Source organism: Lingula anatina, chromosome 3 (genome assembly GCF_051362555.1).
Source record: "Lingula anatina isolate TDL-2025a chromosome 3, LinAna3.0, whole genome shotgun sequence".
NCBI classification, from domain to species: domain Eukaryota; kingdom Metazoa; phylum Brachiopoda; class Lingulata; order Lingulida; family Lingulidae; genus Lingula; species Lingula anatina.
In genome coordinates this window covers 21,180,415-21,208,414 of record NC_141769.1, presented here as the reverse complement: position 1 = coordinate 21,208,414, position 28,000 = coordinate 21,180,415, and the positions used below count along the sequence as shown (strand labels likewise).

General features: G+C 35.2%; 1 protein-coding gene across 2 annotated transcripts in view; it reads left to right on the top strand.

Annotated features, from left to right (window-relative positions):
* LOC106159750 (uncharacterized) overlaps positions 1 to 23,609 on the top strand; it is a 31,396-nt gene extending 7,787 nt beyond the window's left edge. The window contains exons 1-7 of one of the 2 annotated variants that reach the window (XM_087008155.1): positions 3,903 to 4,004; positions 6,472 to 6,553; positions 8,776 to 8,940; positions 18,801 to 18,931; positions 20,435 to 20,630; positions 20,876 to 20,987; positions 21,536 to 23,609. In XM_087008155.1, the coding sequence (XP_086864281.1) occupies positions 3,918 to 4,004; positions 6,472 to 6,553; positions 8,776 to 8,940; positions 18,801 to 18,931; positions 20,435 to 20,630; positions 20,876 to 20,987; positions 21,536 to 21,782 (1,020 nt within the window). In that variant the 5' untranslated portion in view covers positions 3,903 to 3,917 and the 3' untranslated portion in view covers positions 21,783 to 23,609. Of the gene's footprint in view, positions 1 to 3,902; positions 4,005 to 6,471; positions 6,554 to 8,775; positions 8,941 to 18,800; positions 18,932 to 20,434; positions 20,631 to 20,875; positions 20,988 to 21,535 lie in introns of those variants that run through there. The other variant, XM_024077545.2, reaches the window with a different exon arrangement.
* The last annotated feature ends 4,391 nt before the right edge of the window (positions 23,610 to 28,000 follow it).

Here is a 28,000-nt window from a genome sequence, read left to right as displayed (position 1 = left end):
TGACATGGGGTGTGGTTGTCTCTGGGGGAGGCTGATTATAATTTTACAGCCTATTTTCTGCTATCTACCCACTGTATCAGCCATTTGAGTTAAAAACATGAAACATAGCTACAGTATTATTTGGGATGTGGAAGGACACTTCGGATTTTTTTTTTTGACTTGGGGTGTGGTCCTTGGGGCGGTTGAATATAATTTGACATTGTAATTTCTGCTACATGTATCTACCTTTAGAATATATATGTGTGTGTGTGTGTGTGTGTGTGTTAGGAACGTAACGCTGTGGGGATTGTTGAAAAACCTGCCTTTGGGCATGTGTATGGGTCCTTCTGGGTTTTTGGTGACATTAATTGGGTGTGGCCGTCCCTGGGTGTGGTTGATTTTCTTTCTACAACGTAATGTCTGCCATCTACCCTTTGGTAACCTTTGGGAGTTATTTACTTATCATGAACGACGTGCATGGGCACTTCGGAATGTTTTTGTAATTTAGGGTGTGTTCGTCTCTGGAGTGGTTGATTTATATTTTGTATCGTTATTACTGCTACCTACCCTTACGTCATAAGAATAAGGAACAAGAAACCTTCCGCATTGATAAGCTTGCCATTGAGGATATTCATGGGCCCTTCGGGAATGTTAGTATGATTTGGGGTATGGCTGTCCCAGGGGGTGGTTGATTCTATTTTTCACATCGTTATTTCTACTATCTATCCTTAGAGTTAGGAACATGAAACGTTGGGGATTGATAAACCAGTCACTTTTTATGAATATGCAGCTTAATTGTCTGACACGCCACCAGTCACCCCACCCCCTCGGGGACAGTCACACCCGAGGTCCCACTGAAATTCCCCTGTAGCCATATGCACCAAAGACTCGTGTTCCTAACTCAAATGGTCTAGGAAGAGATGAAAGAAATTACGGTGAAAATATTACCGTCAACCATCCCCAGGGACGGCCACCCCCAAGTCATCAAAAATTCTGAAGTACCCACAGGCATTTCTTACGATAGTGTATTAATCCCCATCGCTTTTATTCCCTAATTATCAAGATTCAAGGGTAGATAACAGAAAATACAATGTGCCCAAACACATCTCTAACGATCTCAGCCATCACCAGGGACAACCACACCCCAAGTCATAAAAAATTCTGAAGTACCCACAGACATTTCTTACGAAAGTGTATTAATCCCCATCGCTTTTATTCCGTAATTCTCAAGATACAAGGGTAGATAACAGAAAATACAATGTAAAAATTATGATCAACCACCCCTAGGGACGTCCACACCCCCAAATTACAAAAAAAAAGTACCCTTGCACTGGCCTAACAATATATTTATTAATCCCTGACATTACAACTTCATAGTATAGGAAATTACAATGAGAATTAAATCATATATTTTCGTCCGCCCCAGGGGCAGCCTGACCAGTTTCAGCGTACCCGTCCCTACTCCAATTCTACCTGTTTCGTACTTCAAACTGTTTCAGGGACTTAGAAAAAAATCCTGGTTGCAAAATGCGTTGCAGTTGCAAAATGCGATATCACGATTTTCTTTGGTGGCAAAATGCGTTGCAGTTGCAAAATGCGGCTCTACTTAGTAGGGCCGCATTTTGCAATTGGTTGCAAAATGTGCTCGATTGAAAATGCGGCTCTGCACCTCTGTAGCGCCGCCGCATTTTGCAACTGTATTTTTTGCCCTTATATCTTTAGAGTTAGGGAATTAAAGCGTTGGATTAATAAGCTATCGTAAGGATTGTGCATGGGCACTTCGTATTTTTTTTTACTTGTGGTGTGATTGTCCCTGGGGGGTGGGGGGTGGTTATACCTGTAGATTGAGGAAGCTGAATCAGTGGGAATTAATAAACCTATATGCAAAGGCTCTTCGGAAATTAAGCGTGACTTTGCAGTCCTTGGGGTGGTTGAATATATTTTATATCGTTGTTACTGTTATCTACCCTTATCCAATACAGTGAGGAACATGAGACATTAGGGCTATTTAAACTTTTCATTAGGAATGTGCATGTGTCCTTCGCATTTTTGTAACTATGGGTTTGTCCGTCCCTTGGGTTGGTTGGTTCTAATCTTGGTTGTTGTAATCTTTGCATCGTAGTTTCCGCTATCTACCCTGGACCTAATATTGAGGAGGTTTAAACGTCGAGGATTAATTAACGCATCGTTAGAGATGTGTGGGGGCACATTGGAATTTTTGGTGACTTGTTGTGTGGCAGTTCCTAGGGATAGTTGACTGTAATATTTTTACCGTAAATTCTTTCATCCAACTCCTCTTGAACCATTCGAGTTAGGAACATGAATATTTGGTGCATGGGTATTTTACTGTGACTTTGGATGTGACCGTCCCTGGAGGGAGGAGGGTGATTGGTGGCGTGTCAGACAATAAAACTGATTCTGCTGATTGCACTTATAAAAGTGAGATTCCCTGCATAGTTTGACCAACCAAGTTTAATAACAGATTTTCGGCCATACGGTTGAATTTATGTCAAGTTATATAAAGAAAAAAAAAAAATCAAGACCCCATTCTATCGGGGATCCTAGGGTCCAAGTCCTCTTGTTCCCTTTTATTAAAAACACATGTTAATAACAGTTCTTGGGTAAAAAAAATTGTTTGGTATTAAGTCACAACATCTGTCGATTTCTGAGTGTGTAGGGTTTTGTACATGCATAAAAATATGACTGGTTTATCAATCCCCAACGTTACATGTCCTGAAATCTAAAGGTAGATAGGTTTTAGGTTTTAAACTCTAATGGTCAAAGGGTAGATAGCAGAAATCACGCTGTTAAAAAAAAATCGACCACCCCCAGGGACGACCACACCCAATGTCACATTTTTTCTTTTTTTATAACCGATCTTTCTGATATTTTTACGCAGCACTTTTATTGTTAATAAAGATTCTCACAAGTGGGAACTGACTGCTGGCATTTAAAGGTTACTCTGTTAGCCAATACCGGGCTAAAATACGTCTAAGCCTGTTTGGAACCAACAGCTAGTTGCGCCAGGTAGGCCTACGTGTGATCAAGTTATGGTTTGCCTCCAGCCAACCAAATTCTCGGTTTTCTATTTCTCAGTGCAAAAGTTTTGAATAAACATCACAAATTAAATTCTTTTCAACTCAGTAAAAGCTTTCATAGTATGATACTAACATGCTTACAAATTTTCTCATTTATAAAAGGTTGATAGAACTAAGCGCTTTAGATTAAACGGGGCACGTAAGGAGGTTACAATTAATGTGCTGTTGGGGAATTCAAGGAGACAATGCAGTTCTTTCTTTGACAGATGTCCTGTATAATTTAAAGACATATATGTGTACCTTGGTCTCATTACCATAATAATAATAATAATAATAATAATAATAATAATAATAATAATAATATCACTAAAAATAATAAAAATTGACCATGTCTTCAAAAATCGATTATCCTTACGTTCCACCAATGACGTGCATTCTCCCCTAGATACGCTGCATAAGATGGAGCAGAAAATGTACACAATAGCCTGTTGAACTGGCAGGAATTTAATGGAAGTTTCGTACTTGCACCAAACTTTCTTGTCAATTTACTGATGCACAAACTAAGGTAGGTGTGGTGTATAAAGCTCAGCAACGAGCAGGCGATATTTTGGAGCGCAATGAGTGTAATACTGTTACATGTCGCAGGCGAAGCTTGCAGACAAGGCTTTTACAAGACTCCCTTATAACGAGCATTAGGTCCTAGTACGAAAGAGGGTAACGTTAACGACCCCCCCCCCCCCCCCCGGCTCTCGACATGGTCAATTTGACCGTCGATCAAGGATATCAGTGGCTGCGTTCACAATTAATTTATCGTATCAGCAAGTTCGCATTTACTCCTCGGCGACTTTCGCTAAATGCAATCAGATTAGTTAACACGCCTCCTTTTGACTCCGACGTAGTATGATCACCAGCTTTCAGTATTCAACTTCCAAGATAGTTTATCGCTGGTGGACTGACATTGGGCCACTGAGTCCAATTTCTTTTTCTGTAAGTTATAGTCTGTAGGTTTTTTTTTTTTTCACGTATTGGCATTTTCATGGTGTGAACTTCCACGGACTTGAATTTCTTTGCAGGTCTATGGCGCTCTGTTAGTATCATATTAACTTTTTTCTATTTTCATTTAAGTTTTATTTTATGGAATTTTCACCGCGGTAAAAAAAATTTACACCGTGGTGGAAAATAATTTACACCTCTGTGGGAATTTATTTTCACCGCGGTGAAAAATAATTTTCACCGCGGTGGTAATTCCTGGTCATCTCAGCCCGGGTGATGAATAGGTAATGAGAACCTTACATTTGCCAGATGCCGTTACGGTGCATGCTATTGTTACATACACACAAGGTTGGTGGATCTGTTCGTGGGGCCACTGCTGTATTTACCACCTACATAATTTAAGTCTTAAATGCTAAACCGCTTGCAGATTTATGCAAAGGGAATCCCATTGTTATTACTAATAACTTACGGTTATTTTTGGACAATCTACTTTTAAATATTTGTGTTATGTGTTTGTCCAAGAGATGTATTCTGCTTCTAAAATACGTCATAAATATCTAGTTCTCGCTACAGGTATCAGACAGGTTTCTTTCTACCAATATCCCCAATAATACGCAAGTTATTATAAAGCGAAAAGCGACGTACTACAATGCAGCATTTCAGTGATTTTTAATCTATTCGAATACAACCCGCTTCCTCCACATTCCTGGCATAATTGGCACATAGACATGTTAAACCGCATGCATGTGCATGTGCTTGTCTTTATCAACTTACTTCCTTCCCAGACATCTGGTAAATGATGGATTCCTATTACCAACATGTATGCATTACCCGGGCCGAGATGGCCAGGAATTATTACTATTAGGCACGTGACCTTTAACAAGCACATCCTAATGCTAATTGTGTGTAAATTTGGTGACATTTGATGACGTCTTTTCAATTTAATAGGCCTTTCTTTACATCTGTAGAAATCACAGTGAAACATTGGATTTGAGGGGGTACCTCTTATAAATTTGACTTAATGTTATTAAATGTGTATATTTTCACCACTATTTTGTATTTTTTGAACCATTAATCATGTTAGACATGGTATCTGGAATAAAAAGCACTAGTTATAACAATTTATACCTGTGAGCTGATCATTTGTAAATAAAAGTACATGGAAATGGGGGTGGGACAACCTTTTTGACCAATGTTGTATATACATCCTTTATTTTATGTTAATATTTTAGTTTGTAAATTTGTACATTTTATTCCAATCCATTTTATGTACGATTTCTACCTTTTGGTTGCCATATTTTGAAAATGTTATTATTATTATTATTATTATTATTATTATTATTATTATATGGCCACCTCTATTTTAATACGCTCTGGGGCATTCTGAGCACCAAAGTAAAATAAAATTGCTCACAGGGAGCAAAAAATTTTGCAAAAGTTGTAAATTTTTTAAACTTTCAATTTACTTTTAATTTTTATTCATTTTTGAATCTAGTAATTTTTAGATTTAATTACAAATTAAACAAGAAAATGCAAGTTGTACTGGCAGCATATTTATTCTATCTAAATCTAACTTTGTTTTACACTGCATTATAATTGCATAAATGATTGCCATATTTTTTAGTCTATTTTATCAGTAGATATCTGATAATATAACTATCTTTTCATATAAATAAATAAAACAATGTTAACATATGCTTAAATATGCAACAAAAAAAAAAAAAAAAGAAACAATATAAAGCAAAAAGAAAGTCGCACATCACACCAGGGCTTGAACCCAGGACCTCCCACTCTAATGCCTGAGCTATGCAGACTATTCAATTAAGATAGGGCACTAAAATATATACGTGCCTAGTGCACAGCGACTAAAGCTTCCTTTTGCACACCACATGCATTTGTTGACCTGGGAATAAGCATAATGTCTCCTTTTCACGTTGCACTTTAACACTAATAACTGCAAATTGAACGTCCCAATGACCTAAACAAAGCAACTGTCTGTCATATGATGCATACATTTACCCCCTTGTAACACCTACCTCGTCTCAAAAAAACGGTTTTCACGTCAAAAACGTCGAATTTGTGTGTTTCATCGAAGAGGTAATGGCTGCCGTTCAACGGCCTCTTCCGTTTTAACCATGCATGTTAGGGGCACACAAGGCATATGACATGGGCCAGCCTACCCGCATAACCATATTCTGCCTGCCTGGGCCGAATCTCCCCAAACAACCAATAGACTTGCAAATTCTTTGCAAGTAATAAGTGCAAATATCCCATTGCTCTAAGTGCCAGGTGTGGGATAAGTCAGTTACAACTCCTACTTGTCCACTGCATGCAACTGCCCATCAGCTGCCGGGCCCTCAATATAATTATGATCATGTATATCACAAGTACATATCAAAAAGCATACAATGTCAAATTACTTTAATATGTATCCTTTAACTTCATGTTTGTCATGTTCTAGATGTTTATGAAGTGGAAAGTTCCAACACGCTTAGTAGACCAGTATACTGCTGCTGCCCAAGGGAAAGCCTCGCAACCTCAGTGTGAGTAACAATCTGTTTGTGTGTGAGCATATATGCTGTTCACTGTGTCTGTCTGTGGCGACGCCAGTGCTGTTGCGCATTCCATTGTCTTTGGAAGCATGTGTTGTTTCCCCATTATGTATTTTGGAAAGGGTCACCTGATAACTGCCAACCCATATTTTTGTTTTTGTTCAGGGCTCCATAACTTGAAAGCATTGCAAATTGTGACTAAGAGTGCATTCCCAGAGATTTAGATCGATCCAGAGATTTAAATTTAAATCGACCTAACTCCCTGGGGGTTCACGCTAAATTGCAGTCAGCCGAGTGCGCACCATAGTTTTAACTAGTTTTAATTAAAATTACCCCCTTACAGCTTTTAGTAGGCGGGACAGACATTTAAGGCTGTTAAGCTGACTCCAATCTAGTGAGACTCCCCAGAGGGATAGATCGATCTAAATATCTGTGGGAATGGGGTCTAAGTGCAATCATGGCAATTTGTCGCTATTCCATAGCTTGAAGGCATTGCAATTTGTGACTGAGTGCTAATAGCGATATCACCGTTAGTTTCGAGGCTATTATTTGCGACAAGTGAATCCTGTTGTAATTGCCTTTGAACGTGCATAATTTGTCATTTTATGTCTTTTATATAATTAAATAGGCGGCAAGTTTTGGTGGCTTGTCATAATAGCATATAACAAAACATGGAAGCTTGGCACTGATAGAAAAAACTTGCAGGAATTTTTACGTGAAGAATGTTTCATCAAAGACCAAAAAATTACAGAACATTTATAAATTCATGTTTTATTATGCATAAAAATTATGCAAAAAATTTGAAAATTAAACATTTAATGTATTATTTAATATTTACTGATGAAAATACATCTGTGTAGTCTATTCATAAATGTTATAATCATAAATTTAAACGTTTCATTTTCTACACCATGCAAAAGCAGTGTGTGTTATTATGATACTGAGCACTACTCACCAATGTGTCAGTAATTTGTATCAGTCCATAATAATATGTGTGCTTTACTTATTGAATTGTTTTTGACATTTTATGGGTGTCAAACACATCAAATATCAGTATTTTTAATTGTGATCTTGATTATCATTCTTATCAAATAAAATTATGAAGAGATTATTACAAAAACCCAAACCTTTTAGAAAAAAAAAAAAAAAAAAAAAAAAACAGGGACTAATTTTTAATTTGGGAATGGATTCATTTACCATTGGTAAGTATAAGAAAAATTTCCTTTACCCTAGGAAAATTCATTTTTTGGCCAAAATGAACAGTTGTTATCCCTGTATGTTGAATTATGAATTTCTTTTGAGAAGTCAGACATTAGTTCTTTGGTTTTGCTTGCAATTATTTTAAATTTGTTATAACTAGATAATTATATTGTATTCACATATGCATAATAAAATAGTTATTATAATATATAGAATCCCAAAAATATGTTAGCAATATGAAAAAGTAAGAAAAATACTTAAATTAATATCTTGAATGAATGTTAAAAATATATATTAATAATTAATTTACATATCACCCAACTCATGGTATATTTTGGGGACTTTGGGACTTGGTTGGACTCCCTGTAAATCTGTGACCAAATGACAGATTAACATTGTGACTCCCTTTCCCCCAAATCCTAAGGAAATGCTGCTCAATGGTAAAAAAATCCAAAACTAACAGAGAAATATATTCACCCATACGTACTATTGAACTTGAATATAAGAAGTCATGTTTAAGGCATAACTTAATGTGATCTTGAATTTGACCTGTGAGCTTCTTTTTGCCTTGAAATGCACTTTGCAAATATCTTGTCTGCAAAACTTCTAGCTCTTATATCTCTAGAACTGGCAGATATACACAAGTACTTACAGAACTTGTGAACTTGAATAGGAAATCATATATTAGGCATCTTAATGTGACCTTGATTTTGACCTTTGGCCTACTTTTTGCATGAAATGCACTTTCCAAACTTCCCATCTCCAAAATCTCCCCAACTAAAACAGATATATCCATAGCTACCATCAAACTTGCATGCATTAAATCTTGCTTGTGGTATAATATCTGGCAGCCATACTCCTCTCTGATCCTCTAATTAGATTGAATATTTTCATGTTACACATTGTTACTTACATTGCTCTCACATGAAAACCACATTGGTAATGGTATGGATTCCCACATTGGTAATGGTATGGATCCCGTACATAATAAAACATCATCTTTTTGTTTCTAGGTAATGATCCAACCAAGGAAGAGGTAATGGAACAGTTGGTTCAGCTGCAGATAGACCCAGCCAAGCATCATGAGGTGCCCAGAACAGATAATCCAACACACAACACACAACGCAGTCCTTCCATGCATGCCATGCACAACAGGACCAGGAAGTATGGAGATGCTTGTGAGTATAAACAAATTATCACTGCCTATTTACAATAATATTATCTATGAATCCCAGTAGAAAAAGTACCACCAGAATTTGTTTAGACATGTCTAATAAAGTTCGATAGGAAATGAAGGAAAATAGTCGGACATTGACCCAGCATAACCAGAAAAGTGAACATTGGAGTAAATGGGCACAGATACCAGGAAATACTCTAAAAGTTGCAATAAAAACTATTGTTTAAAACAAGTTATATAAATGTATCCCAGTATTTTCCATAGTAAGGTCTGAGAAATTTCCACCCAGCGGGCAAAATATGTTGTTTTAACATTGAAACAATGTTGAACCATGACGTTGATAAGACGTTGGATAAACATTGGATTTGAAAGCTGACTCAATCTCAGATAACAACGCTGTATCAATGTCAGATAACAACATTGTATCAACCCCAGTTGTTAGACAACATTCTTGCATGAAAAGATATTGAAATGACCTGAGGGTAGGGTATAAAAGTATGGCTTTTAAGTTAAAATTTCCAAGGTTTAGATTAATATATATATATATATATATATATATATATATATATGTAACAAAGTCACAGTCACCTCAACCTGCCTATGTATAACAGGTTACCAAGAACTGTTAACTTTATTAATTCACTCCATCACATTTACAGGACTTATTCATCCTAGTGCTAGCAAACCTTGCAAGGAATTCAGTTAATTGGAATGTATTTCTGAATAACAAGTTAAGAAAATTCACTAGTTCACTAAAGACACAAAACAACTGTCACTTTTACTTTTAACACTTATTTTGATTATTTTGATAAAGTTAGTTACAGTATTGATAAACAAAGTATCACGTTTTCAACAATTAATATTTTAAAATATAATCCATGTCTGCAAGGTTTTGTCAATGACCAAAATACAACGTTGAGTCAACGTCACATTATGACAGTGTTTCGACGTGGCTGGATCAATGTTGATTTTACGTTGAATTTAGGTAGATCAACGGCAATTCAATGTATCAACCTGTTTTCAACGTTGATCCAATGCAACTATGCCTGCTGGGCAGTATTTCCTACAGTACTTAATCTGATCATTCCCTGCTATTTTTTCACTATTTACAGTCTTCACTTGTTTCAAAGCTTTCAAATGATGTGGGTGAGCATTTTGATTGGGTGTAAGTAAGCTCAGCACCTGTTCTATGAATTATTATAGTGCCATCAGCATGAGTTTTAGACTGTATTCCCAGAGATTTAGATCGATCCATTTGGATCGACCTAACTCCCTGGGGGTTCACGCTAAATTGCAGTCAGCCAAGCGCGCACCATAGTGAATTACCCTCTTACACCTTTTAGTAGGCGGGACAGACATTTAAGCCTGTTAAGCTGACACCAATCTAATGAGACTCCCTAGGAGGATAGATCGATCTAAATATCTATGGGAATGGGGTCTAAGGGTATACACATGGTTTTAGTCTCAACTCGTCCTGTCTGCTGGCTCTGTTGGCTCCCGTCACAAAAAAGTCACTGTTACCACTCCTCCTCACAAAGGGTAGGGAATCCTTTTTGCGTTCCGCATAATTGGCCTTATTTTTCAAGTGTGATGCATTATTTGAGCCCAATATTCTACGTGAAATGCGATTCAGGAATTCTTGGTGATTGGTGATTGATGTGAATATATCTTTGTTATTGGTGATTGAGTTGTTTTAATTCTTGGTGATTGGTGATTAAGGGGGGTATTGCCTACCCTCCTCACAGACTACAAGGGCCTATGTCTCATCTCTTGGAATTAGGTCACATATAATTTCAACTTAGTGCATAGGTGTGATGCTTATGGCAATGCACCCTTGTCAAAATTTTCTAAAATTGTAAAAATGCTTATTATCTCCCAAACTGAAGCATATTTAAGGAAAGTTACTGTCATAGGCTGATGGAAAGTCATTTGTGGAAATTTTAAATATGACCTTTTATTGACCTTTAATTTATGTTTCAAGTTCAAAATTTTGTAAAACTTTCAAATTTATTTGAGAAAATACTTTGTGCAATTTTCAGAAACTGTTTAGACTTTTATATTATTGTGAGAAGTTACACTTGGGTCTGCTTTCATCTGTTTGGGGTCATGTGTTTGGGGTCAGTCAGTCCATTTTTACAGGGGAAACAGTCAGTAAATGCCAAAACTGAAAACTCTAGCTTTTTAATTCTGGAACTGTGAAACCCAGAGACCTCTAGTTTGTTGCATTCTGTAGAGCTTATCTAGTACAGCACTGGATGTGGTGTCAGTTTTTGCTGGTTTAGCAGAGATACACCCATAACTACTATTGAATTTGAGTAGGAAATTATAAATACAGAACTCTAAAAGAGAAAGTCCATGGACTTGCCTAGGTCCTGCAGGACCAGATATTGTACTTTTTCCCCATCTGCCCCCTTTCTTGACAATAGAAAGGGGAGAATCGATAACAATGGAACCATAGCTGGAATCAAATCTTGGAGCATTACACAATTTGGCACATGCCTTACACATTCATCACTTTAAATACTAGGCATAATTGGAGGTCAGTAGCAGTACAACTGTGCCTGGTATCACACAGTAAGCACCACCTGAAGAGTAGACTTTCTGTGCCAACTTACTCTTTACCCTATTATTTGTTTGCATAAAATTTTGTTTATAAAACCACACCTGTTGAAAAGAGGCCTTTTTTAACGAATATTATGTTCATTAATAATTAAATAAAATTCAATAATTTGGCTTTCATTTAAGATCATATTTATTCAAAGTCAGTTAGCATTATCAATGGATTAGGCATTTACTTACACTAACTGCAGATTGTTTATCATTAATGCCCATATTAACCACATAACCCACAAATTAACCAGCACACTGAAGAAGTATTTACCACTACCAAAGCTGATGTATGTTAGTGCTAGGAATCACTCTGGTAGTGGTAAATACTTCTACAGTGTGTTGGTTAACTTGTGGTTTATGTGGTTAATATGGGGGTTAGTGCTAAAAGATCTGTAGGTAGTGTTAACAAATGCACAATCCGTTTATAAGGCCTGAGCAATGTCAAGTATGGTAAATCTCCTCATGAAAAGTGTGACAAGCCACACTCCGCACACTAGATTAACAGTCTTGAGAAAGCCGTGACTAGTCAAAACAAGGAGTTGAATAGGTTTGTATTTAATGTTTGTGTCAAGCAACACATTCCTCACCTCTTGATAATGGAGTGGAGTAATCATTACAATAAACAATCAAAAGGAAATTAGTTTAGAAGGCTCTCTCAGGATCAACCCTTTGCTTATTAGAAGCAAAATAATTCATTTTCCTCCTTTTGTTAAACCTTGAATTATAGGCTTCAGATTTTTGTATAGAAGTGTGAAAGGTCTATAGGCAGTGATATTGAGATGCTGTTGAGATTTATGAACATAGACAAGTACTGGTACATGTCCTTCACCTACATGAACATGCAAATGTGCTACTTTTCCTCCCGTTGTCTACTATATTTTTTAAGGTGGATCACATGTGTTTAAGTGCATGACCTTGTAGTTTGTATTTCTGTTTGTGATAGCAGTTATTTGGTCAGAGTAACACAAAATATGGCATATATCTTTCTCAGTACATGTGGAAGTCAAGTTGTCTAAAAACTGATCACTTATATAGACAAGGTTTTGGGATTGAAATAAGTACTACTACTACTGTTTATTCAAGACAATTACATGATGTACATCCAATTTTTGTTAAATAACTTATTGGGTGATTTACATACATCTGTCATGTTTCAATTTTTCTTGAATTCACCTGCCAATAAAAATTAATTTGTAAAAACTTGGATACATGACCTCATAGTTATATTAATTTCATACCATACCACAGTACTCTTCATTGTCGTTATTTGTTACACCGGACTTTTGGAAACCTAAAGTACAAGGCGCAATTCTACAAAAGGCAGTTTCTTGTGGAGTTGTTGTCTTAAATCTACTTTTACAGCTGGATATGAATGCATGAAATGGGTTTTTACATAGATTTACTTAAAGGAGAGACACATAAAAATCCATTTCTCAAATTTTGAAGATTCAGCACTCGATCTATACACTAGAGGTATGTTTTAATCGATCCCCGCCATTTAAAAATTATAAAAACAATCTATTAGTAGAAAAAAAGTGTTTTAGTTAACCTCACCTCAATATGCATAAATGAAGCAACAGATCTGGGTCACGTGGTACTGTGACGACAATCCCAGCAGACAAACGACATTGATTCACCGTTGAATCAATGTTAATTTTGGTGGATCAACGTTGAATCAACGTAGAATCAATGTCGTTTGCCTGCTGGGAATGAGGATAAAGGTCTATTAGACTTAACTGAGCTGCATGGTGCATACAGACAGAATAGTTTAGGAAAGTTGTGTTGAACAGAGTTGAGCAATTTTCTTTATGCCTCAGTGTGTTGCCGTGGGATTCACCAAAATTGCAGCACTCCTTGACAATCTTTCTTTGTCTGTGACCGTCTTCCGTGACTTACTTACTAACTTCGGTGACAATAGTTGTGATGCTCGTGATCTCGGTCACCTCAGGTGTTTTAGATCATATCAAAAGCTGATAGTCTTTTACATTAACTGTCATCAGTTGGCAAGCTTACTAATTGCTGATGCATTTTAAATGCATTGTAGTTGACCAAGAGCTCGTCAACAATAAAACCTGTTAATTATGCACCGCCAGGTAATAACAGGTATCAAACTCGTCTTGGTGGGCTTTCATATTTTTCAATATTTCTCATTTATTTCATGGGGTTATTTTATTGGTATTTGTAAATGACGTTAAATATCAATATTTAAACAATTAAGATCAAACACGGTCGCGAACATTAATAAAAGAAATTGCTCTCAGGGTATCTTGAAGCATGCGTATGCCCAGGCATTGCTTCCATGGAAAAACAGGAAAAAGAGCGTTATATTAAAGAAAAAAATGGGAACTGCTGTAATAAAATGGTTCGTAATCCTAAAACATTTATGCTTTGAGGATTTGGTTCTGAAGGTTATTTCATCTGAAATATTAAATAATTTAAAAGATTAATCATTTTATAACTTGAAACGCAAGTTCTGCATCTGTACGCAAAACTTTTTGCAGATTTGTAAGCTTTGTCAAACCCAAAAACATGTAGCAGATCAAGGTAAAATAGAGCATTGTTTGCTACTGGTAGCATGGAAAAAATCATTAATGTGTTAACTAAATGTGCAGTTTTACGTACGTTAGTATATTTTAAATTATGCATGGAGATTTAACCTGGTAAGGGATATAAGAAAGCCACAAACGGATTTTTTTAAAAGAATGTTGGATGTAAAAAAAGAGCACTTTTTTAATTTTTTAATTATTTGTAAAGTGCATTGAAATGTAAAAAATGGAATGCGCTATATAAGAAATAAATATTATATATATATATATATATATATATATATATATATATATATATATAACAAAGTCACAGTCACCTCAACCTGTCCCTCTATAACAGGGTACCGAGAACTGACAACTTTGTGAACTTCACTCCATCACATTTACAGCCACTTATTCATCCTAGTGTTAGCTGACCTTGCAAGGAAGTTTATTGGAATGTATTTCAGAATAACAAGTTAAGAAAATTCACTAGACACAAAACAACTGTCACTTTTACTTTAAAACACCGTTTTTAATATTTTGATAAAGTTAGTTACTGTATTGATAAACAAAGTGTCACGGTCTCAATAATTAATATTTTAAATTACAATCCATGTCTTGCATCACGACGACCAAACAACAACGTTGAGTCAGTGACCAAAATACAGCGTTGAGTCAACGTCACATTATGACGGTGTTTTGACGTGGCTGGATCAACGTTGATTTTACGTTGAATTTAGGTAAATCAACGGCAATTCAACGTCCCAACCTGTTTTCAACGTTGATCCAACATCACTCTGCCTGCTGGATTGACATAACCACGGGACTGGGACCAGGGTCTAGTGTCAAAGGTTTTTATGTACAGACACAGATGTGTCTGTACATATTGCCATCACCTGCGTCTGTCGTCGCCGTCGTCGCCGTCGCCGATGCCGATGCCGTCGCCGTCGCCGATGCCGGGGCCGTGCACTTTCAGCGTTAACACGATAAGTGGAAGAAAGTTTTACTTTTTGGCTTTATATTTACAGAGCTGATGAATATTCATAAAACCCAGGTCAAGTTCGAAAATCAGCATGATCGAGCCATTATTGTAGAAGTTATGCTGTTTTTTCACTTTTCAGCATATATACAACACTGTTAACACATTTCAAGGAAAACCGATAGGCCTGTTGTCATGAAACTCACAGGAGCAATCAATCTTACTAAAACGCAGGTCAAGTTCGTAAATCGGCACGATCGGGCCACTATTTTAGTAGTTATGCTGTTTTTTCACTTTTTAGCATATATGCAACACTGTAAACACAATATAAGAAAAACAGATAGGCCAATTGTCATTTAAACTCACAGGAGTGGTCAATCTTACTAAAATGCAGGTTGAGTTTGAAAATTAGCATAATTGGGCCATTATTTTAGAAGTTATGCTGTTTTTTCACATTTCCTTAGATTCATTTCTTAGGCATGTTAACAGTTTCATTATTTAATTAATAAGAAATGTAAAAGTGTTTGACATTTTCTGCATCTTTACAACATTGTTAGTTGATTTCGTAAAAATGATGGTAAACTTGTTATGGTGTATTGTGTAATAAAGTGTCAAAAATGGAATTAAACTCATATCATTGCAGTTTGTCAGATTCAATTATTCAGTATGTTTAGAAACTCAGAATGGAAGAAATTGGACATTTAACACTATTCTATTAATATTTTTCCCATCTCATCAATTTTCTTAGTTGATCATATATAAATGGCAGTAAATTGTTAATTTTGTTATATGTTAAAAAATTGTTAAAAATGGAAAAAAACACATTTCAGGACAGTGCTGTCTTGTCTACATTTTGGCGTATTCAAGGTGTGACTTTGAAGTTCCTTGGGCCTGAAGACCTTTGCTAGGAACATTTTCTGAATATCCATGATACTAATATTTTATTATTAAAAATTGATGGTAATTATCCTGTTAAACATTATGTAATATTGCATCAAAATTTGAAGACACCCCTATTTTGGACACTGCTCCCATGATGACCATTTAAGGAAAACCATGTCACTTACTGTTCTCAAACTTACAGGAAGAAACATGGGACTTAAATAAAGCTTCAGTGGGCAATGCAGTCTATTTGGTAAATTTTTTTGGCAGTTAATCAGTTTTTTGTGAAAGTTTAATTTTTCACATATTGGCATTTTCAAGGTGTGACTTAGAACCTCCACGGGCTTGAAGACCCATGCTAGTCACATTTTCTGAAAATCCACGATACGTATATTTTATTATGAGGCCACCTGCGTCTGTCGTCGCTGTCGCCAATCATGTTGCCGTCACCGTCGCTGTGCACTTTCAGCGTTAACACCGTAAGTGGAAGACAGTTTTACTTTTTGGCTTTATATTTACAGAGCTGATGAATATTCATAAAATGCAGGTTAAGTTCGAAAATAAGCATGATCGGGCCATTATTGTAGAAGTTATGCTATTTTTTCACTTTTCAGCATATATGCAACATGGTTAACACATTTCAATAAAAACCGGTAGGCCTGTTGTCATGAAACTCATAGGGGTAATCAATCTTACTAAAACGCAGGTCAAGTTCGAAAATTGGCATGATCAGGCCACTATTTTAGTAGTTATGCTGTTTTTTTCACTTTTCAGCATATGTGCAACACTGTTAACACATTTCAAGGAAAACCAATAGACCTGTTGTCATGAAACTCACAGGAGTAATTAATCTTACTAAAACGCAGGTCAAGTTTGAAAATCAGCATAATCAGGCCATTATTTTATAAGTTGTGCTGTTTTTTCACGTTTCCTCAGATTCAATTCTTAGGCATGTTAACAGTCTCATTATTTAACTAATAAGATTCGTAAAAGTGTTTGTTTGACATTTCCTGCATCTTTACAACATTGTTAGTTGATTATGTAAAAATGATGGTAAACTTCTTATTTTAGTAGTTATGCTGTTTTTTACACTTTTCAGCATATATGCAACACTGTAAACACAATATAAGAAAAACAGATGGGCCAATTGTCATGAAAGTCATAGGAGTGGTCAGTTTTGCTAAAATGCATGTTGAGTTCGTAAACCAGCATAATCGTGCCAATATTTTTGAAGGTATTCTGTTTTTTCACATTTCCTCAGACTCATTTCTTAGGCATGTTAACAGTCTCATTATTAAACTAATAAGATACGTAAAAGCGTTTGTTTGACATTTCCTGCATCTTTACAACATTGTTAGTTGATTTAGTAAAAATGATGGTAAACTTGTTATCATGTATTGTGTAAAAAAGTGTCAAAAATGGAAATAAACTCATATCATTGCAGTTTGTCAGATTTAATCATTCACTATGTTCAGAATCTCAGAATGGAGGAAATTGGACATTTAACACTGTTCTATTGATATTTTTCCCATCTCATCAATTTTCTTAGTTGATCATATAAAAATGGCAGTAAACTGTTAATTTTGTTTTATGTTAAAAATTGTTAAAAATGGGGAAAAAAACATTTCAGAACCGTGCTGTCTTGTCTTTATTTCCACGTAAGCAGTTGTATTGTTTTTTATGTCTTTAAACATTATGTAATATTATTTTATGCACTGTCATCATTTTTCAAAAATTGAGACTTTCATCATGTGAATTTAAACTCTCATGATCCTGAAACTGTAATCTTATTGAAGGGGTGGATTGAGACCATCTTCTGGGTCTTCCGGAAGAGGGTCAGGTTATTAAGTTTATATTGACTGGTATCTATTTTTTTTCTGTTGGAAGACCATAAAAATGGGGGATGGATCAACATAGATACTTTGGAATACTATCAGAAAATATCTCTGGGTTTGCTCCTGTTATTGACCATGGTACCTGTTGTGCATGATTAGAATTCAGTGTTGACTGACAGTGCTATTATAAGCATTATTTATTATTGCATCAAAATTGACAAAATGACCTATTTTGCATCTTTATTTTCTGTTTTTTGTCTGTACATTTGACAGCTTTGCTGCCTTGTTTTAATTTTTGCTGTTCTAGCAGTCAAAATGTGACCTTAAATAATAACTTGGACCTGCTTTATACAATAAAATGCACTGTGTCAATTTTCTAGCCCTAATCTCCAAAACTAGTTGAGATACACCCATAGTCAATGTTGAACTTGAATAGGAAGTCATATAGTGATCATCCTAATATGACCTTTAATTTAACCCTTGACCTACTTAAAATACACTTGGCATATTTTCCAGCTATCCACAACTAAAACAGATACGTCCGTAGCAACCATTAAACTTGATTGAGCTTGATGGTACAACATCAGGCAGCAATATCCCCACTCTGATTCTTTACTTTTGTTTTCGTCCATACATGTATTAGTGCACCTTGTTATCGTATAATTTACATAAGGTAAAAATTATTGTTTTTTGTGTATTATCATTATCATTCAAAAGTTTGTTTAGAGAGCATTGATTTTTATATATGCATTAAACACTAAACAAAAAAGATCAGAAACGTGAAATTATTTTTCAATAATTGAAAACTATTTAATGTAGTGGGAAAATCTCCAGTGTATATAATTAAAAAGTAATGAATGGTGGAAACATAATCCATCTATATTTGTTTAAAATTACCGCATATGGTAATTTCATAGTTATTAAACATAACTGTTATTCCTAACTTCTTTGGTTGAGTGTATATGTAAATGTGTGTTTTGGACCTACAAACAGAGAAAATTTAGTATTTTCTTGATTTATCTACCAGTGCCTGAAATAGCTGGTGTCCAACCTAAAGCTTACTCTGCAGCCTCTGTGGCTGGCAGCCAGAGAAGTGTAAGAAGTGCCACTCTGCCAAGTCCACTGCAAGGAGATAACAGGGGGGGAGCAGGAATCAAGGTAAGATTTCACCTTTGATTTAAAAAATATTATGTGTAGTGGCATTTTAGTAATTGACTTTAGTAATCAGTTTTTGCAACTTAACAAGACAATTAATTAGCCACTTGTCTAAATACAGATATGATTTGTAGGAAGTTGAAGATTGGACAAGAAAGATGACATTTTTAGCCTTATAACATGCAAGTGATTACTTCAAATTAATAGTTATTATATATTATAATTTTCCATTCTTTCTTCAAATTTAAAAAATATTTGCTCCATTTGATAATTATATGTTTCATATTGTGACATAAAGGGTAGTCACCCCGGGCAAGACAGATTCAACTATGGAGGCACTTTTGAATAAATCATTGCATATACCGCCACATCCTAAAGTCAAATCTAACATTTTCTCCTGTCTGTTGTCCCTTACAGTAAATGTATCCGATGACATTTTGGGTTGCATGACGATAGCAGGAAGGTTCAATGGTCCTAAGGTTTATTGATATTCCTTGAGGTTCATTGAAATTTTGATAGACTAAGTCTGAAAGTATGAATGCATAATACTGTAAAGTTTAGAGGACTCAAAAGTACATATCTATCCATATCAGACAAATAAATTATATAGGAATATCAATAAAGTTACGTTTGAATATGATCTTTATTAAATCAGGATGTCACTAAGCTTCCCAAAGTAGTTTGCTTCAAAGGACTGCGCATCAAATTATTCCCATGTGACAGGATACTCAACCTACAATGATACAAAGTAGATGCACCTTATCATGCATATCATACACCTCACTTAAAATAATAATTGAAAAGCTTATAGCTGTTAATTATTTTCTCAACAATGACATTATGCTTCCAAAGAAAGACAACATGCAGGTGCATTGTGGTGATATTCAATTTAATGCCAGATTCTTTCTACTAACCGTGATTAAAAAGGTTGTTTGGCAAGTTTAAGTGTCTATATAATCAAAAATATCAATTTTACAGTCTTAATCATCAGTTTGACCGATGAGATGAGACAGCAAGCTGTTTTTACCTGAATGAGATTTCATCACGACAATGGGCATGGGTGTCAGCAAGGTGTGAACAATTATCTCATGCACTTGGTGTGGTTTAAGATATTTTGTTATGGAGTTAGCTGGGGTGTCTTATTAATATGTTTCATTCAACAATAGCATTATTTTGCCTTATTATCAATACAGGAATGAACTCCACTGGCATGGACTTGATGTACAGTACGCAATGATGCCATTAATTTTTTTTTTTTTTTTTTTTTTTGAGTATGAACACTGAGACAGTGTTTGAACTAAAGGTGTACTCTGTGCTCTATTTATACCCTGTAGGTAAAGGATATTTATCTATATGGCTTTTTTTTCAGGTTAATAAACCTTCAGAAAAATGAGCATTTCAAAAAGATTGAATTTGGACTTTTAAAACCTTCAAACTAATGAAATTTTGAACTAATGAAGCTTCAGACTAATGATCAATGAATGAAAATAAATCTCCTATATTCAGACCCCTGCCATAGAGCGGTCAAAGACTGAGGTGAAGACCCCAGGTATCTGGAAGACACAGTATTCTAAGAGTGTAATTGATAAGGTGATAAGACAATCCAGCAAGTTTGCAGAAATAGACAGGACACTACACAAGGCCTTGCTGCCAGATGCTAAGCAAGCTGCACAAAAATGGCTGTCATCAGCAAGTGAACAAGGTAGGGACCTTTGAGCTCCATTTCTCTTTGAACATATCTGGGTCCTGTTGCTCATAAGTCTTGAGTAATTTGAGAGGCAAAAAAAAAAAAACAACCTTTGCCATGTAAGATTTACCAGATTTCACTGCTTTTCACAAAGAATCTAAAAGTCATACAATAATAACTTGATCTTTCTAATGGGAAATTTGAATGTGAATTTTACAGACACTGCATCTTTTAGGGCATAACAGTAAATTCCTTTTCAGATCGTAGAGTTGCCCTCCAGTTTTTTCAATCAGTTGCTGGCACTAAGCTGATGGGAACCACATGTGAGGAACAAATGAACAGGCTGGATATGCTGTTAAAGCAACTGAACAGGTGAGGTGATATGGCACAATGAGGTCAGATGAGGAACCAGTGGCTTCTTAGCCATGATATACTGGTACCATGTGGTTTCATTGCTGGAAATCCATTTGTCACTTATTTAATCATTTTGTTCAAACATTTGAATTATTTATGTAAATAGTTAATTCCATCATCAAATTATCTGCCACTATGAGGAATTTATCTCAAAAGAGCTTTATCAAGACATCTTTGTTCTGATAGGGGCAAATTGTTGTCACCAAATACTCCATGATATAGATTTTGATTGCATTTTGGACACTTTTACCCAAACTATTCACTTACCTTTGTTCATTCATTTAAAACAGTGTATCCAAGTGGAATTTTTAAGTCATTTGTTAATTTTTGTGGTCTAATTATACAGAAATCTATTATAAATCTCCATGCTTGATCTGAAAGTTCATTTTTTTAAAATAAAGTTCAAATGTTTAAAACACATCTGTAGTATATGTGAAGGTGAGACAGAGCATGGTTTCATATTTCCAAAATGTCAAAACCAATATGTAACAAATTTGCATTTTCAGAGGACAACCAATAGGAGCTTTCCTCCTACCAAGATACAAAGGCCCAGGAAGATTGCGAGAGAACACAAAGCTGCAATATATCCGCCTCCTGTCTCCCAAAACACGCGACGCACGTCCCATGCACACCACATGGCATCACCTTCCAGTGTATCCTGACAAGAACAGAGTAGAGAACAAAAGCTCTCATTTCACAGAGCCACATCAGCACATACCAAGGCACTTTGCTATCCATCCTGATTGGGGATAAATTGACCAATGATTAACTGGAATGATATAGCTGCCATTCAACTCAGACCATATTTCCAGTATGGGTCAAGTATAATCCATTAATAAAAGGGCAGGATATTTTCTATCTTTATCTGTAGAAATGCATAATACAACTTAAATTTTGATAAACTATAGTGTTTCTTTAGACACCAGTAGGTCTGAAATATACTTTCTTGTACTTTATCGTGTACAAACTTACAGGCCACACTGTGATACATACATGCTCAACTAATGTTTATTACTTGACATAGGCATTGTATTAATGTCTTTGCAGTAGTATTCTTTCTAATGAAGACAATCACATTAAGATAATAAGTTAACAACCTAAAAACATTACCTCATAATGCTTATTTTGTTGATTTGGGATGATAAAGTTGTTTGCTCTGGGTTTTTCTTTTTTTACCAATGCACTTACAGGTCATAAACCTGATTTCGAAGACAGGACCTCTAGTGTGCAGTATTTGGAAAACTTAACAAGAATATGACTCTTATTGTGTGGTACCACTTACACTTTGAGGGAAAATAGCGAATTCTAATTATATAGTACTTTAAGCCATAAATTCTTTAAACTAGCTCATTCCTGTTGACATGTACCAACAAAACGGAAAGTCAGGTTACCTTAGAGTTCTACTTAAAACCACCACAATTCCTGTATACTTTAATTATATAATCACTTCAAAGCTATGTTTCTGAAAGATTTTTAATTAAGATTAATAATGTATGTTGCGATTTCTAATTGGCCAGGTCAGGTAACAAGATTGTACCAGACCTGATATTACATTATTTTAAACAACATTATTTCTTGGTCATTAATTAATATCTGTTAAAAAAGATCAAAAGTTATTATTTGTCCATATATAAGTTCAACTTCCTTACTTTGTTGATCTCCTCTCCTTGAATTAAGGCCGAAGGTAAGTTCAACAATAAGTGGTTTAAGAACATATTTAAAAGTAAAAGACCGCATGTTCACCTTGAGTGTAAATCAGATATTTTTCTTTTAACAAACCGTGTTTTCACCATAGATATGTGTATAAACTAAAGCAGTTTGAATTGCTCAAGTAATCCATTTTTATGTACAGACACAGTGTGTTGTCACCTGAATTGCAGCCACTTTCTACTGTTAGCACAATACATAGATACATGTGGAACGTATCCTCAAACTTACTGTAGTGACTGATACCAGTGAAATGCAGATCAACTTAGCTTTTTGGGACCATTTTTGTCTGGGATTTTACTGTTTAGCATTAAGTATTATTGCATCACAGTTGACAAAAAGATGATTTGTTATGCTCAAACTTCTGCAGCATTTCGAGAAATATGCCAATACCTTGTAAAATTTAAACATTTATGTTACTGATATTGATACAGTATATATATATATATGTACACATGGCAGCTTTGCTATGCTCATCACTTCAGCTCCAAAGCACAGCAGCTCATTGTCTTCAACTACTCTTTATTTGGATATGAATTCCATACTGTAACATACATGTACATGTATCTTGCAGATCAAAATCATATATTATGATATATATATATACAAATTCAACCATTCAAAATACTGATAAACAAAGAAGAATATACACAATTTTTAGTAAATATATGTTTGACAACAGTTTCAATTCTGACAAAATCTGTGATACCAGAAAGCAATGAGTAGTTCATATTAAGCAATTGCAAATCTCCTTTTATTGAACAATGTAACTTGCTTCATTAATTTGCCATTTTCTGTGATTTGATTACACTTATTGTATGTCACTTCCATAGCAAATGTAACACTCTATGCATAATAAACTTTTTGCACGTACCTGAAATTGAATCTGTTATTTCTTAAATTAATAACAAAGTAGAAAAAACCTATAATACAGAAATATACAAGCTTTATCAAGCCAATGTTATACAAGACTGTAACTCTACCTATATAAAAAACGGCTTAATGTTTCTTTTAAGTTTTACTGCACTATTTAAATGGAAATGGCATGGGGAAAAGAAATACTCATTGTTAACTTAATTGCGGCACAAATATTCAAACAAGTCATAAATTTTGCAAAAGTTGGTTCCAGTTATTCAACATATTGGGTCAGAGAAAACATTGGGTTGCAAACCACTGCCAAAATGGCGATTTCATGACCAAATTATATTTTAAAAACTTCCACAAATCAAACCAAATTCTATCAATGTTTGGTACAGATTGTTCAGACGTCTCAGTTATAATGATATTACATGAATCTGTTAATGTACTTTATTCATTGGAAAGAAATGTAACCAAGTTTTAAAGGAAGTTTTCAGTTTCAAAAGGATTAAAAAACTTAAAACATCCTGCTGCATAACACCGTTGGCTATGTTCAAACCTGAATTTCATGTTTCAAAAATCACGACATTGTTAGATTTATTACATAATACAGGGAAAATAGCAGTAGTGCATGAATCTTGATGAGATGCACTACTTTTCAGCCCCGCTCAGAATCATCACTATCACCACATTGCATACAGGCAAGGCCAGACCAGGGTGGCCCGTCTGATACTTCCAAGCGCATACTTAGACACACCTTGAAAAGGGGTAGCGTGATCCGATATAGCGGTGAATAACACATAATAAAATAAAAGCAAATTAAATGACAGTTATGGTGGGAACATATCAGTGATGGCAATGATACAGACACGTATGGTTTTCATGTTATTTATATAAAAATGGAAATACAGGTACATATTGCCGTCACTTGTGTTTGTTTCTGCATTAGCATCATTATCATCATGCAATTTCAGTATTATACAAATAAAATGCAAGCAGTTTTACCTTTTGCCTTCAAACCTAAAGAACTGATGAATAGTCATAAAACACGGGTTAAGTTCTAAAATCAGCCTGATCGGACAATTTTTCCAAAAGTTATCTTTTTTTTTTTTAGCATATTTTATGCATATTTATATAAATAAAATGAAAACCATTTCACCTTTTGTCTTCAAGCTTATAGAACTGATGAAGATTCATGAAATACAGGTCAAGTTGAAAAACCGGCCTAATCGGACCCTTTTTCCCAAAAAGTTATGCCGTTTCTTTGCTTTTTTTTTTTTTAGCACATTTTATGCACCCTTATACAAATAAAATGAAAACCATTTTACCAATTATATTCAAACTTACAAAACTGATGAATATTCATGAAATACAGGTCAAGTTTGAAAATCAGCCTCACGGCATTTCGACAGCATTCGAAACATTCTGATCACATTAGAGGAATATTCGAACTGACAAGTGACTTAAAGCCCCCGTCAAACTTACTCTAAATCAGTAGGAATCAAGCCGGAATTACTAAATTAAAAAATTCGGGAGGGAGTACCATATTCGGGAGGGAATTTCAAATTATCATAAAATATTACGGCTTTGTAAGAATGCACATCAAACCCGCCTGGAATGATTCTTGCACATTCCAGGTATATTACCTCTCAAATGCAGCTCGAATGTTGTTGGAATACTGTAGGGATATTGCGATAAATTTCCTCTTGGAATGCACTTCAAAAGTTTTTGACATGACAAAAACATTCGAGCCGGCCACAAGATTGGGTAAAAATATTTGGAATGCACTCAGAATTTTTATAATGTTTTTAGAATGCTCTTCCAATATCCTGGAATGCACAAAGAATTGTATTTCAGACACCATTCTTAATCATTCCACCTCTAGTGTGACGGGGATTTTATATCCCGCCAGAATGTTTCGAATGTGCCTCGGATGAGCTGAAATATTAATGTTGCCAGCAATTGAACTGCACTAGTGCACCGTTCAAAGTATATTCTAAATATTCTTACTGCTTTCTTACAGCATTATAAATATTCCTAGTTTTCCAACTACTTTCGAACTGCTTTTGAGAGCTACACAGTCGAAAGTGCACTCATCATTCCAGGCGAATTCAAGCGCATTCTGAGTATTCCAACGATACTCTTACAATAATTAAGATCAATTTGAAATTTTTCCCCCGAATGTGGTGCGAATTTAAAAAATTCTTCGTTCAGGCTCATTCTTCTTCATTCCTGCTGATTCCAAATAAGTGTGACGGGGTATTAGAACCTTTTACGAGGAACTCATGCAATGGCCTTCCCCTGCACATCAACAGCAACCAGCACAAGGTAACCAAGAGCACTGTAGAACATGACAGCACACTTTAAATGCAACAAGGCTACAGCAGCTTGATCTACGAAGCCATGGTTACACAAAATGGTTCTTGACATAAATACTTCTTTTATATTAAAAAGGGAGCATTCACACAATTGGATCTGGACCCACCACTATTTGTCAAAGATTTTCTGCAATGTGTAGGTTGCAGAAAAAGAGAAGACCTTGTGCAAAGAATATGTATGTAGAAAGGAAGTCCAGAAGTTTGATTTGCATGACAATGAACAACAAGGCAGCAAAGCTGTCAAATGTACAGACAAAAAGCAGGAAATAACTATGCACAAAATAGGCTACTGTTTATTCTGATGCAAAAGTACATTATGTTAAACTGTAAATTCAACATCAAATTTTAATTATGCTCAACAGGTAATACCAATGAAAGTAAAATGTGTAACAAGCATAAGGCTTCAGGCCCATGAGAGTTCAAGTTCACACTTTGAAAATGTATAACTTCCAGAAAAAGAAGCCAATTAGACTGCTTTTCCAACTCAGGCTGCATGCCAATTTTCGAACTTGACCTCCGTTTTAGTAAGATCGATTACTCCTGAGAGTTTCACGACAACAGGCCTATCGGTTTTCCTTGAAATGTGTTTACAGTGTTGCATATATGTTGAAAAGTGAAAGAAAAAAGCATAACTTCTACAATAATGGCCCGATCATCCTGATTTTCGAACTTGACCTGCGTTTTATGAATATTCATCAGCTCTTTAAATATAAAGCCCAAAAGTAAAACTGCCTTCCACTTATCGTGTTTACAATGAAAGTGCAAGGTGCCGGCAACAGCGATGACGGCGACGACAGACGCAGGTGATGGCAATATGTACAGACACATCTGTACATATTTACTGTACTGTTTGAGAACAGTAAGTGACATGGTTTTTCTTAAATGGTCATCATGGGAGCAGTGCCCAAAATAGTTTTTTTTTCAAATTTTGATGCAATATTACATAATGTTTAACAGCATAATGACCATCAATTTTTAATAATAAAATATTAGTATCATGGATATTCAGAAAATGTGACTAGCAAAGGTCTTCAGGCCCATGGAACTTCAAAGTCACAACTTGAAAATGCCAAAATGTAAACAAGACAGCACTGTTCTGAAATGGGTTTATTTCCATTTTTAACAATTTTTAACATAAAACAAAATTAACAGTTAACTGCCATTTTTATATGATCAACTAAGAAAATTGATGAGATGGGAAAAATATCAATAGAATAGTGTCAAATGTCCAATTTCCTCCATTCTGAGATTCTGAACATAGTGAATGATTCAATCTGACAAACTGCAATGATATGAGTTTATTTCCATTTTTGAAACTTTATTACACAATACACAATAACAAGTTTAACATCATTTTTACAAAATCAACTAACAATGTAGTAAAGATGCAGGAAATGTCAAAAAAACACTTTTACATATCTTATTAATTAAATAATGAAACTGTTAACATGCCTAAGAATTGAATCTAAGGAAATGTAAAAAACAGCATAACTTCTAAAATAATGGCCTGATTATGCTGATTTTTGAACTTGACTTGCGTTTTAGCAGGATTGACCACTCCTGTGAGTTTAATGACAATTGGCCTATCTGTTTTTCTTATATTGTGTTTACAGTGTTGCATATATGCTGAAAAAAGAAAAAAAGCATAACTACTAAAATAGTGGCCCGATCATGCCAATTTTCGAACTTGACCTGCGTTTTAGTAAGATCAATTTTTCCTGTGAGTTTCATGACAACAGGCCTATCGGTTTTCGTTGAAATGTGTTTACAGTGTTGCATATATGCTGAAAAGTGAAAAAACAGCATAACTTCTACAATAATGGCCCGATCATGCTGATTTTCGAACTTGACCTGCGTTTTATGAATATTCATCAGCTCTGTAAATATAAAGCCAAAAAGTAAAACTGCCCTCCACTTATCGTGTTTACAAGGAAAGTGCACGGCGCCGGCATCGGCATCGCCATCGCCATCGCCATCGCCATCGGCGACGACAGACGCAGGTGATGGCAATATGTACAGACACATCTG